We start from the raw sequence: 14,262 nt of genomic DNA, 5'->3' as shown, positions 1-14,262 counted from the left end.
ATTAAAGTTGCGGAAAAACCGACTAAGGATTTGCCTTGTAACAGAGCTTTTTGAGAAATACATTTTGTGTGCTATATGAGGTCTTTTTGGGATATATTTCAAATTGAAGGGCTTGGAATGTATTTTCCAACGCTCTTAACCATTCATTCATACGACACCCAGATAAAAAGTTATAAGCGTTGGAAGAAGGACCAATGCGAGGGTGCCAAGTAGCACCTTTTGACTTTTCAAACAAAATGGATATTTATATCCTTATCTCGTTTCTTTCTTCAATTTTACGGAACACACAACCAAATAAGACCTCTAACTTTACTCTTAAGCTCTCTGCAAGAGCTTCAAATAAGATTATCATCCTGGGCATGGAATCAAGAAGCGATAACATTAAAACGATCCCTACGACGTAAGTATCGCTATATCGCCTCTCTTTTTCTTTGTAGTTTGAGTTTTGTAAGGTATTTCATAGTTAAGAAAACATTTATTTTCTGTATTTAAGTATTTAAATATCAATTAAGGTTGATAAATTCGTTTCCTAATAGTTAGAACTCACGGGACGGTGATCAGAAGCCGTGAGTTCGAATTATTCACTTGTAGCAGACTGTTTTGTGGATTGTTTTTTGTTGTTGTTGGGATGCATGTTTTACTACTGTTTTATGGAGTTTTGGAGGATTAAGGTTATGGAGAAACACCACATAAATGCAGGGTGATGGGCTGATCGTTCGTCATAATATTTTCGGGTCGTTTGACACTACTACGGTGGTCGTTTTGTGTATGAAGAGATTGGGGTGTGTTGGGCTATTTTGTAGTATTTTGTGGTGTATATAAGGTTGGAAAATAATGTATACATGTTGATATTATTTTGTTTGGTGTTATCTTGAATTTGAAGGAAGTAAGGATTATAGGGGAGATGCTGCCCGTTTTAATACAAAATAAATTTGTCGTTCATTGTGCGATAGTTGTACCTTTCTTAACTTAATGATAGTATTATTATTGTTATTTTAGATTAAGGTACGAAGAGGCGAGTTCAACTTGGTGATTGGAAAGATTTTGATAAGGTATGTTAAGGCTATCCCTTCTTTCCTTTTTGGCATGATCCATATGATGCAAGAAATGAGCAAGCACTTAACTTTCACAAACAATTATATTCCTAGAAGTACTAGGGATACCTATGTTCTTTATTCCCCATATGTCCTACTATCATATCTTCTGTTCATGGGTCTTATGATATTCTGAGAGATCTTATAGATTTACTTCCTTATGCATTGTATTCATTTATACATGTACATTGATCCACGACCAGATGGCGTTATATACGCGTATATTATACGTATATGGGATATGGAAAAAGTTATGGCATTATATACGCACCACCATCTGATCAGCTGGTATACGTTGATAATTTCGCCCACAGTGGCTGAGATGATATGATGGGATACCCTCAGAGGCTTGATGATATTATGTACGCATATACTTATGCATGGTATGACATTTTATACGCACATGCATGACATTATAAATATTTTCATGATTCACAGAGCTATTCAGACTTACAGGTTGAGTTCCTTACTCTATGTTTCTTTCATGCCTTACATACTCGGTACTTTATTTGTACTAACATCCCTTTTGCCTGGGGACACTGCGTTTCATGACCGCAGGTCCCGATAGACACGTTGAGAGTTCTCCTAGTAGGCTATCAGCTCAGAAGAAGGTGTTTGTGCACTCCACTTGCTCCGAAGTTGCCTATTTGGTCAGTATGATTTGAATATGTATTGATTGGTATGACGGGGCCCTGTCCCGACCTTTATGATATTTATGTACTCTTATAGTCTTGTAGACAAATAACATGTATATGGATACTTGTATGACCTTATCGGCATATGTCTTGAGTATACAAATAATTATGTCGGCCTTATAGGCCGTATGTCACAAGTATAAGTTTCTATATCATGTTGGGTCGTTCTATGTCTAGTATTCTCTTATGTTGTATTCTAGTTATCTCATGACAGCCTTTCCAGTTTATTTACCCATGATAGTATGATAAGAATGATATGTTACGTTGGTACTCGATTGAGTTAGGCATCGGGTGCCCGTCGCGGCCCTACGGTTTGGGTCATGACAAGAAAGTTCATTTTTCCCTCGACGAAAGAAGGTTTTGATTTCAACATGACTTTGATATTTTTCCATTAGAAATTTAAAACGTAGAGGAGTGAAGGACTAATAATACTGTAAGTTAATTTTACTTTTGATAGGTGGTATATGTAACCCATGCCGTCGAAATGGGCTTTTCCCTTAAGCCTAGACCAACCCAGCCCGGTACTTGGGTAGAGTTGGGTTAGCATTTTTTTAGCACATTTAAAACTGAGGCTTATAAGTCCGACCCAAGTCAATCCCTAGCCATTGAGGCTCGACAAAGGTTGGGCCTGGGCCGGCCCGTGGGCCAAAATTAATTATATTTAAATTTAAATATTTCATATTTAAAAAACTGAAAAGGACCTAAACTACCCATATAATCTTCGCCCAGGTGCACAAATACCCTCCGTTAAATATTGAGCCCATTTGTATCCCTGTAGTTACCCAAATCATGGTATTGCTGCCCCTCTAGGCTAACGAGCCTTACTTTAGCCTCCTGCCACTATTAATAAGTCTCAGTTAATGTTAATCAATTCTTACCAACTCCACCTCCTTTTATTTACTCCATGTCGCCTCTTTCATTTCTTCTTCTTCTTCTTCTTCTTCTTTGATTTCATTAATCTCAACTCTATTTTTTTGGTCATCTCACAAAGTTTGAAATACGTTTAGGTTTAGGTTAATTTTTCTGCTATCTTCAACATCTCTACCCGTAAAGAAAATATCTGAGTGTTCTAGCGTCTCAACTGGGTTGAGGAAAAATTATTAATGTGGAAAGGTTGCTAACTATTTTGTTGCTTGGACTCCGTTGAATGCTGGGAGACGATATTTTAAGTGTTCAATGTCGGAGGTAAGTCTCAATTAATTTTGTGTAGAATAAGATTAGTTTACGGGTAAATGGGGATTTCAGATTAATTCTTTATGATATTTGGACAGGGAAAAATAATGTTCTTATTGGGCATGGGTGGATGACGAGCTTCATCGTAGAATTGTAGAACTGATCTGTAAGTTAAAGAAGGAAAATGATAGTCTTCGACATGAAAAGAATGTTTTGCAGCGAAGGATGGTCGATTTTGAAAATTATGTGGCTGAAGGAATTGACAAGGTAAAAGAAAATGATGCTTTGAAGAAGAAAGTTATAGATCTTGAGAATTTGTTGGCAGTGGACATTGGGTTGATCCAAAAGTTGAAGGATAACGTATTCAAGCAATGGATTGTCATTGGAATGTCATGGTGTTGCTTTGTTGGTTTAATCTCAAGTTGGATAATGTAATGTGATTGTTATGGTGCTGCTTTGAACTACTTGAAGTTGTAATCTATTGAACTACTTGAAGTTGCAATGTTTTGAACTTATGTTAGGAATGTAGTGTTAATGTTTTGAACAACTTGAAGTTATTTTCCTTTGCACATATAGTGTAATGTTGAAATGAATCTAGTTGCAATGTTTTTCTCTATCACATTCAAACAACTTCATATGCTAATAAAAAGTGCAGTCACATTCAAACAAGCCTTTACCAAATAAGATAACATCGTTCAAAGTTAGATATGATAATTTACCATTACCAAAACATAATTGTTCTTAACCATCAGGTGCTTAACCAATGACGAAAAACAAGATGTAATCAACCACCTGATAGTTAAGACAAGAACTGCCATAGAGTTTAAACATCCACAAAACAACCTTTAACTACTAAATTCACTTAAATAGAAATATCCAAATTAGTTGTTGCTCCTTTTCCCTTCCTTTCTATTACCTTCAAATTTTTTTGTCGCCTCTGTTTGCAACTGGTTGGATGTCATAGATGTCTTCCCTTTTCAAGTGACCTTCTTTGGTGAGTAAGGCAGGTTGGTTGGTATTGATGTACCAGTGTGATCTCCCTTGAACTGAATCCTCCTTGTCTCAATTGTGATTTGCCTAGTCATTATGTTTTGTAGACTTGTTTGTGTCTCAGAAATAATCATTGGCCGCAATAGGGGGTCTTCTTCATTCCCAATATCAGGATATGCATCAGATGTTTGTGTGGCAGAAGTTCTACCTTGGCTGGAAAACACTAATTGCTGGAATTATTGTGTGGTAACTTGGAGTTCTTCTTCACTTTGAAATGCATAAGAAGTTTGACTGCATGCTGCTCTTTTCCTCGCTTGTGAGCACATTTCCTCATCAGGGTCCTGCCATGCCAAGATTATATGTTAATTACAATAATCTTACTGAAATTAGATAATAATTATGAAAAGCTTTACCTTGTCACATGCTCTTGCATTATGGTTAGTTTTACCGTATTTGCTACAAGTAATCTGACCTCTCTTCCTTGAGATAGTCCATATTCTCTCTTTTTGTTTTTGCCTCATCAGGTGTCTGATTTCTTTTAACCTTAGGCTGGCCAACAGATTTGACAAAATCAGGTGGTTCTATGGCTTGTGCAGGAGTAACTTTCCAGAACTTTGAACCCCTCAGAGGCTTCATCATATGTTGATATGTTAGCAAGTAAGCATTCTTACTATACCACCAATTCATTTCTGTTAGAGTATCATCATTTTGGTACATTAAAGCCCTTATTATATGAGGGCAAGGAATACCAGACAAGTCCCAAAGCCTACAAGTACATCTCTTTTGCTTGATATTGACTATGTGTCTATCCTCACCTTCTGATACTTCATATCCACGATTACCACAAAAAACCACCTTACAATCTTGAGCAATTTGCCTGTAATTACTATAGAGTTTCATGCTTTGTGGACTGTAATCAACGGTCCAGGTGCTCACCTTAGCTTTATTAGCAACCTAATAATTCCATTACCTTTACCCAAATTTCTTCCAGCATTTTAAAGATAGGCTTGCTCCTAACTTTCAGTATCCAAGCATTGAATGACTCAATGAAATTATTGTCTACCACCATGCTCTTACACTGTGTATGAAGTTAAGATCTATACCAAGAAGTTGGTGGATAGTGCGACAGATCTTCTGCAACATCCTTAGACAATTCTCCCAATTTTGACAATTGATCTACAAATTCTTACTCATAACAACTCTAGGCACACCACCACATTAGTTTTTTCATTTAACCACTTCTCCATTTTTTACACCAATTTGCTTCAATATGTCTCATATAATATCTGTGATGTGCTTCAGGCAACACAACCTTCACTGCATCTAGCAACCCCTATGATATCAAAAAACGGAATAATAAAAATTAGAGAAATTCATAAAAAGAGAAGAACAATTGAAATTCAGAATGTTGTAATAAATATTACCTTCTGCATATCAGAAATAAATGTCACTCTAGTACCATCTTTTAGGTCCAAAGACCTCTACAACATCTCCATACACCAAGTCCATGTCCTACTATTTCCTTTTGAACCACAACACATGCTAATGGATAAAATCGGCTCATAGCATCTTGACCAATGACAACCAACAATTGACCTCTAGCCCTCCCTTTCAAGAAAGTCCCATCTAACCCAATAAATGGCCTCAAACCATTTTTTCAACCTTACTTCAAGGAATAAAAACAGATGTACATTCTAAGGAATCGTCTTTTTCCTGTCAACAATGCCTCTTTTGATATGTTTATGATAACATCACTTTCAGGATTACTATCCCTAATTTCTTGGGATTATGCCTCATGCTTCTTGTAATCATCAACAAAGTTGCCCTCTAGTTTTTGCAAAGCCAATCTTTTAGCCCTCTTCAACTTTCATTTGGAGACATTTAACATGTAATCATCCTCTAGTTCCCCTTTCATATCCTTCACCTTAAATTTTGGGTTGTTTTATATTTTATTTTTAAAGTAATGAGTCAATATAGAAGCATCAACTCTCTTATTCACAAAAGCATCATAACATGTGTGGTTTGGGTTTAAAGTCTTGATTTTAAACCCATGACTACCCCATCTCTGGAAATAAGACAAACAAATGAGCAGCCATCCTGACATGTATACATGGATCTAGTCGTATCACTTTTCTTAACTACCAAAGCTTTCTTATTAGCAACATAATAAAAATTGATGACATGTGTTGCTTCATGTATCTACTTAAAGGTCATACCTAAGTATAGATCCATATAATTTTACAATTTTGTACCTATATTTTCCTCCTCTCTTGGTTAAATATTTCGAGTTCCTCAGAATTATATCCATCATAGCCACATGCAGCAAACTAAAACAAATCATCACTTTCTTCACCCTCAGCAGCAACTTCTACTTGTACATTAAGATTTTCCATATGTTCTATGATATTTAAAGCAACTACAGTAAGCTCAAGGTCATCCCTATCAACAACAAAGAAATCTTTAACTTTGAATTAAAATATCATATGAACTCTCTCACGTGATCAAAACACAAAAATAACATCTAAAACTACGATCGAACTCAAAAGGCAAGAATTTCAAAGAAATTTTCAAGAACTTCTAAAATTACAACTACACGTCTGATTCCTATCAATTCATCTATGAATGACGCCAAATTTTGCAGACAAGTTCTAAATACCCTAACGGACCTATTCCAAGTCCCAAAATTAATTTTCGAGCTCAATAGCTAAAAGTCAACCTACGGTCAAACTTTTCAACTTAAAATTCCCAAATTTCGGTAAATCAACACAAATCAACCTACGGACTTCCAAAATTAATTTCGCAATTTCGTAATTTTGGACATACGCCCAAGTCCGAAATCACGATACAAAGCTATCGGAGTCATAAAAATACAGTTTCGGGGTGGTTTTCACAAAAATCAAAGTTTGGTCAATATTTTCAAATTTAAACTTCTAAGTCTAAAATCAAGGGTCCAAATCAACCTGAAAGCTTCTCGGAACGAAACTAATCAACCCCACAAGTTATAAAGAAATAAACACACAAGTTTGAAGCAGTAAAAGGGGTATCGGGGCGCAATTACATAAAACAACCGATCGGGTCGTTACACTCGACCCTAAAACCTGATTCTTATCAGAGTTTGTTGATCATCAAACACAATACGTCCTTAGTTCAAAAGTGACGTTTTCATTATTTCATTAATATCAAATATGGATAGTTTCTATCAACCTATCACAATATGGATGTTTATATTGAGAAGTCAAACAGAATCAATCAATCTAATAAATCCCAACAAGTGGGAATTGTTGAAAAACAAAAAAGACAGCAAGTACAGATGAAAATTCTCATTCTTATTGCTCAAATGAAATCAAATAATTCTATACTCAGGTGGAACATAATTTACTATACATTCTATTATAATGTAAACCTGAAGATAAAAAACAGTTTTAACACTTAACTTATAAATTTACTAGCACTAATTGAGAGAGCATTCAGGGGGAAATCCTTGCGGGAAGCGTTTAGTATCGGTGCAATAATTATAAATCATATAATTACTTTGCACCCATTTAATCCTAGATTGGCCTGTGCTATCCAATGATTCACTTAGCCAAGAATTCCCTGTGGAACTGTTAGAGGTGCAGGAAGAAGAAGAACTTGAAGACCATACACAAGCTTGGGCATTGTAATTTCTGTAGGAAGCTATAAATGGGGCTTTGCTCCAATCAGTCTTAACTAGTCCTCCTCTTGTTGCCCAATCATCTGCATTCCATAAGCTTGAGTATATCCACATTGGTTGATTCTTTGGATAAGGTATCCCACTTGCTTCTAAATTCTTGAATTGCCTAATTGGTGTCCCATCTACTGAAAAGCTGATTTATTTTAATAAATTATTAGGAAAAAGAATAGTAATTAGTAATTATCATATACGATAAAAATTGAAGAAAGAACACACTTAAAGTAACTTTTTTTTATAATAATGCAACTGCCGACCTAATGGACATTTTTAATTTCTTTTTTTAAATTTAAATGGCACGCGGTATTTGTGAATATTAAATGAAACAAAAAGTGATAAATGTCTTAACCATAAGTTAAATGGGATAACCGATTCTAGTTAGGTCATAAGTATGGCACTTTACATAATTATTTTCTCACATATATGTTTTCTCCACTAATTCATACTCCCTCTGTCCGAATTTATGTGTCGATGTTCGAATTTCGAGAGTCATGCAATTTTAACTTTGACTCCATTTTCTATATGTCTTTTAAATTATAGTACTTTTTATGTAATTTTTAAATATATAAATTTTATTTTAAAAAATTTAAAGATTCTTTGTTCGAATTACAAATCAAAATTAAGAAGTTTGACTCTCAAAATTCGAACTATGACACAAATTGGACAGAGGGAGTACTTTATTCTGAAATCATTAACAACAATTATGTCTCAATAGCGATATGAGTTCTCATTTCTTTTAGCTCAATTCACATCAACATCATCAATACCAAAATAAACTAAAAGTGCAAGTGAAGCAGTAGGGTAAATTTCACAAATGGTCATATAACTATGGCTTTTTTTCATTAAAGTCATATAATTTTGTTTCTCACACAAAAATTATATAAGTATGACTTTTTTTCATCAAAGTCATATAACTATGTTTTCTCACACAAAAATCATAAAACTTTTACAAACTCATTGAAAGATCATAGTGATCGAAAAATATAATTTTTCAGTAATATTTTCTTATTTTATACTTTTTATTATTTATTTTCAGTCTAATAAATAATAATACAATTAAAATAGGGATGACCTAACCCGTCCTGGCCCACCCGACCCAATACTCATATATAGAAATTAAAATAATTCTAAGAGTGAATAGTACATCCTTCAAAACATGATACTTCTATCTTTTATTTTCTTTATAAAATTTTTATTCAAATTGTGTATTTTTATTTCAAGTGCTCTTTAATTATACCTTTATATCTTTATTTTTTTGTTAGAATCTCATGCATTCCGAACTAAACTTTTTATGGATGAAAAATTCACTTTTGGTATTATTTTATATGTGTATTCAGTCAGGGTGGGTTGGGTCATTCCTATTTTAAGAAAAAAATATAAATTAACCGATCGGTCGAAACTAATTGCATTTGCTAGCCAATAAATATATATATATATATAAATAATTGCATTTGCTAGCCAATAAATATATAAATATATATATATATATATATATATATATATATATATATATATATATATATATATATATATATATATATATATATATATATTATCGACTATTATTTTGGAGAATGGCTATACAAATACTCATATTTGTTCTAATTGGATAATTATTTATTAGACTGAAAATAAAAAAATAAAAAAATACTACCGAAAAATTTATTTTTCGACCACTATGATTTTTGTGTTAGTTAATGAAAGATTTATGATTTTTATGTGAGAAAACAAAGTTATATGACTTTGGCGAAAAAAAGTCATAGTTATATAATTTTTGTGTGAGGAAATAAAGTTATATGTCTTTGGTAAAAAAAAGTCATAGTTATATGACCATTTGTGAAATTTAACCTGAAGTAGTAGTAGTAATAAGAATAATAATAAATTCTCTACCAAGTCTATAACCTATTCTCAAATATCGCCTATATGGATTTTTCTCTTCCATTGTATCTTATTTTTAGCTAAGTCTGTATTGATTTCAAGGATTTGACGTAGGTCTTTCGAGACAATTTCATTTCATGTGATTTATTCTTCTGAAATCACTTAACGTTAAAATTTTGGTTAACTTATGCAGTACCGTTAAATCCAAAAAAATCATTAAAAATATTTTTTTTGTTTAATTTTGAATAATCAAGAAAGGTATGTTTTTTGGGGTGAAAGAAAGAACGTCTAATAACTCAGAATTACGTGAAATCTTTGATTATTAACAACCAAAGGTCTATTGACTATTAACAATATAAGAAAGGTAACTAAATAAATATCACAACTAAGTAAATATGTGAAAAACATATACACGTATAATACATAATAAACGGAGTACGTGTGTGTGTGAGAGAGAGATGCTTACATGATGCTCTGAGGATTCCAAAGAATAGTATAAGTATGAAAGTCCTTAGTAGGATCGAACCAAAGATAAAACTGCTGCTCTCTATTTCCCTTCCCTTGTGTGAATACATTTGTGTGAAGAATATAGGGGTCTCCACTTAGATTCCCAAGAAACTCGAAATCAATCTCGTCATGACTTGATCCTATTGAAGATAACTGTATTTTATTCACACCATTAAAACTCAACATAAATAAAACACCTGAAAACTTACCATTCAATAAATATAATATCAAAAAATAAAATGATTAGAGCTCCTAAAAGTAGTTGCTCCATATAGGAAAAAGGACTTACATAATATGTAGTAACGGTGCCAGCAGAATTACCAGGGACAAGTTTGATTTTCAAATCAATCTTTCCAAACAAATACTGATTTTTGGACCGAAAACCAGAGCCAGAGGTTTTATCGAGGGAAAGGGTGAGAAGTTGTCCGTTTTCGAGTATTTTAGCTCGGCCATCACCCCATGTAATATCAAAATCTTTGTTGAAATTTCCAGCCAAAGCCACCACCAAAAATATCATCAGAAACAAGAAAGATTTCATCATGTTGTAAAATATTTATATAAGTTGTGAATATGTTTCAAAGAAGTATTTTGTGTTTTTGAATTGCATGGACGCGATTAGCCTTTATATATATATAGTTGTAGGGACTGAGAGATATACGAGGTGGGGACTGGTTAGGGCGTGGGTTTGGTTTCCTTCTGTTCTGTATGTTTGATTTTGGCCCCTGCAGCAAGAGAATACTACGGTTTTTTGTTAAGAGAACCTACGTATACAATTATACATTATGTAACTCCGGTTAAAATCCACGCGCTCATTGCCACTGTAGTATACAAATTTTTAATTGTCGGTATATATAACTTAAATCATCCGATTATAGTTGGATTTTCTCAATCACCAAAGCTCGGCTAGTAGCGAGGATAAGAAATAAATAGAGATTACTACATAACGAATCATATTTTATTGTTTCTTGATTTCAATATATGATAAGCATTCCAATAAAGACGACCTTTACAAACGACATGCATGTTGATAACTTTTCATATCCAACTAGAATCAATTTGTTAATGTTTAATGAAGCTTTAAATTAAGGATTGAGGTTGACATCTTGGTATTCAGATCTTATCTCCACGCAGGAGTTACTTATCTATCAACATTAAAAAGATGAGCTTGATTGAACAGCGTGTCATCATTATTGTTTACTCATTATCATACAATTATTACGAATGAATCGCTATTTATCAATTTAAAAGTTTAGATAGTACTTACGTGACGACATAATAAAAATTTGTATGAACGTGTATATGTACATTATGCAAAACTTTCGAATGGACATTAAAAGAAAATATTGGATGGTAGAAGTGGTTAGGAAGAATGCACGCTTATGACTTAAGTAGATATTTTAAGTTGACTGGGATTTGGAGAAGTAAAGGGAATGGGACCATTTAGACAGCTAATATTGCTATAATATTGATAGTAACCAATTTTCTGTTGCATGTATGGAACCATAAAAGTGCTGCGTTTATTATTTTTCCTATATAGGGGATGAGTGTGTAGGGAGAATTAGATGGTTGGCAGACCTTCTCCTTCCACAGCTGTCTGATGTCTACAATTATTTAGTAAATATATACTATTTGAACTCTTTAGAAGATTCCATTTACATCAATTTAGGAATTTTCTTTTCTAATTTTTATTAAAAAAGAGGAGAAAATATATGTCATTTTTTGTGGAAGAAAAATAAAGACTAAGATTTTTTTCTCTTGATCTTATCGTTTTTTCCCCTAATTTGTTAAGTACGATACTGGAATAATTCAACCACAAATTGGTGACTACCTCACACCAAGTGGATGCTCAATTTAATTGTAATTGCTATACAACAGGTTCATAGGTAATTTCAGGGTACTTTACTAATTGTGTGTGGGTTGGTGCCAGAGTTGCAATTCTTTTCCCTTCATATCGAAAACTAATGTTACTTATAGTTCTACATCTAATTTCTGTTGTAATATCTGAGGGTATAAAACGAAAAAGAGTTCAGATTAATTGATCCTCTTGAAGCTGATTGTTATCATGCTCGGCTCTCTTTCAAGTTTCAATTGTTGTTAATGATAATATTAACCTTCCAGTGAATATCAACTTTTTCTACACAAGGTTGGAAACTTGGTGCACCAAGATTATATTGGACACTTCCAACAATCTTAGAAACATAGTCGTAAAAATTATATGAGGCGCCCTATTTGATAGCCTCATTTAACATATATTCATATTTTTAAAATTATTTAACTTATACTCTAATTTTGACAACTTCAGATGCCTTCTCTTCTTCATCCTGATCTATGAGCTCCTTTGTTCCTCCTCTTCTTTTCCTCTTCTTCTTTTCTCTCTCAAACACATGAGACTTTGATTGGATATGAAGTATACCGTGATCTAGCAGTAGGGTATGAGTTTTGAATTAAAGGACCTTGAAAACTCAAATCAATAATTTAGATGTTGAAGATCTAATCTTGAAATCATCTCGGTATTTAAATATGAAATTTCAGGTTTGTTAATTCAAAATTATTTGACTAAAATCCTTGGACCTGTATTACTTGTTGGAAACGTGATTGAGCATTGTCCGGGAGCGTGAAACTTGAAGAAGCATCCAGAGCTCATGTCACGACCCAAAATCTCACCCGTCGTGATGACGCCTATCTCAATACTAGGCAAGCCGAAAATCTCAATAAACCACAATTTCTCTCAAGAGTGAAATTATAATATTTAAACACAATACAAACACTTCTCAAAACCTGGTGTCACTGAGTACATGAGCATCTAATATGAATATAAGTTTGAAAAATACTCATACTAATAATAGTTTGAGACCAAATACAATAAACAAAGGGATAGAGAAGGAGAGACAAGGTCTGCGGAATACGGCAGCTACCTCAAAATCTCCTGAAAATCAACCGCGCGAAAGGATCAACACCCGCTATGTCGGGGAACACCTGGATCTGCACACAAAGTGTAAGGTGTAGTATGAGTACAACCAACTCAGCAAGTAACAATAATAAATAAGGAACTGAAGATAGTAATGAGCTACACAGTTATGGTTCATTTCGAGTAATTACAGCAAAGAATAGACATGCTATCAAATCTGACAGATTAATGTCAAATCAATTTTTTTATACAGTTCTTGTTCATGTAATCCGTATATCAACAATCTTTCAGAGATTTCACAAAAATGACAGATAGCAACTAAGTGCAACAATAAATAGAAATCAAGTACAACCTCTTAGGACAACAATCACTCACTGGGCTCCCAGCCCTCATCACTCCCTAGGCTCCCAACCCTCATCACTCTCTCAATGGGTACCCGCGCTCACTGGGGGGGTGTACAGACTCCTGAAGGGCTCCTACAGCCCAAGCGCTATAATCTGCACGGACAACTCACGTGCTGCACGGACAACTCATGTGCCATAATATAAATATCTGGATCCGCACGGCCAGCTCACGTGCTATACGGCCAACTCACGTGTTGCACGGCCAACTCACGTGCTATAGTATAATATAAGGATCCACATGGCCAACTCACGTGCTATAGTATAATATAAGGATTTGCACGGCCAACTCACGTGCTATAGTATAATATAAGGATCTACACGGCCAACTCACGTGCTACACGGACAACTCACGTGCTATAGTATCAATATCTCACAATCAGGCCCTCGGCCTCACTCAGTCATAAATCTCTCCAGTCTCTCGGGCTCTCAATAATCATGAAATCAGCCCAAACAACAATGATATGATGTATCAATAATAATAACAGAGACTAAGATAAAATATTCAAGTAAAAGCTGAGACTGAGTACATATAGCATTTAGCAGGCAATTAAACAAGTACTCGACCTCTGTGGGTCCCAACAGTACTATCATATAGCCTAAGCATGATTTCTAACATGATTTACAATCAAATTGTATCAACACATAGAGAGCATATAGCTAACAATAAATTATTCAACTTTACAGTTTTTCGGGACGGACCAAGTTACAATCCCCTCGGTGCACGCCCACACGCCCGTCACCTAGCATGTGCGTCACCTCCAAAATAATTACATGATACCAAAATTCGGGGTTTAATACCCTCAAGACCAGATTTAAAACTGTTACTTACTTCAAGCCGTGGAATTCTTATTTTGCAATGTCCTTTCCTCGTGAATTGGTCTCCAAACGCCTCGAATCTGGTCAT

The 14,262-nt window shown here is 34.2% G+C and overlaps 1 protein-coding gene across 1 annotated transcript; it reads right to left on the bottom strand.

Annotated features, from left to right (window-relative positions):
- Nucleotides 1–7,257: 7,257 nt before the first annotated feature.
- Nucleotides 7,258–10,751, bottom strand: LOC107786882 (putative xyloglucan endotransglucosylase/hydrolase protein 23). The gene is made up of 3 exons (XM_016608389.2): nt 10,336–10,751; nt 10,006–10,199; nt 7,258–7,797 (listed from the first exon to the last, which is right to left on the bottom strand). The coding sequence occupies exons 1-3, from the start codon at nt 10,585–10,587 to the stop codon at nt 7,404–7,406; spliced, it is 840 nt and encodes a 279-aa protein (XP_016463875.1). The 5' UTR covers nt 10,588–10,751; the 3' UTR covers nt 7,258–7,403.
- Between the last annotated feature and the right edge of the window lie 3,511 nt (nt 10,752–14,262).

The sequence above is a fragment of the Nicotiana tabacum genome, chromosome 13, assembly GCF_000715075.1.
Source record: "Nicotiana tabacum cultivar K326 chromosome 13, ASM71507v2, whole genome shotgun sequence".
NCBI lineage: Eukaryota > Viridiplantae > Streptophyta > Magnoliopsida > Solanales > Solanaceae > Nicotiana > Nicotiana tabacum.
Note: the sequence above shows the minus strand (reverse complement) of the source record. Positions and strands in the feature narration are given on the sequence as shown.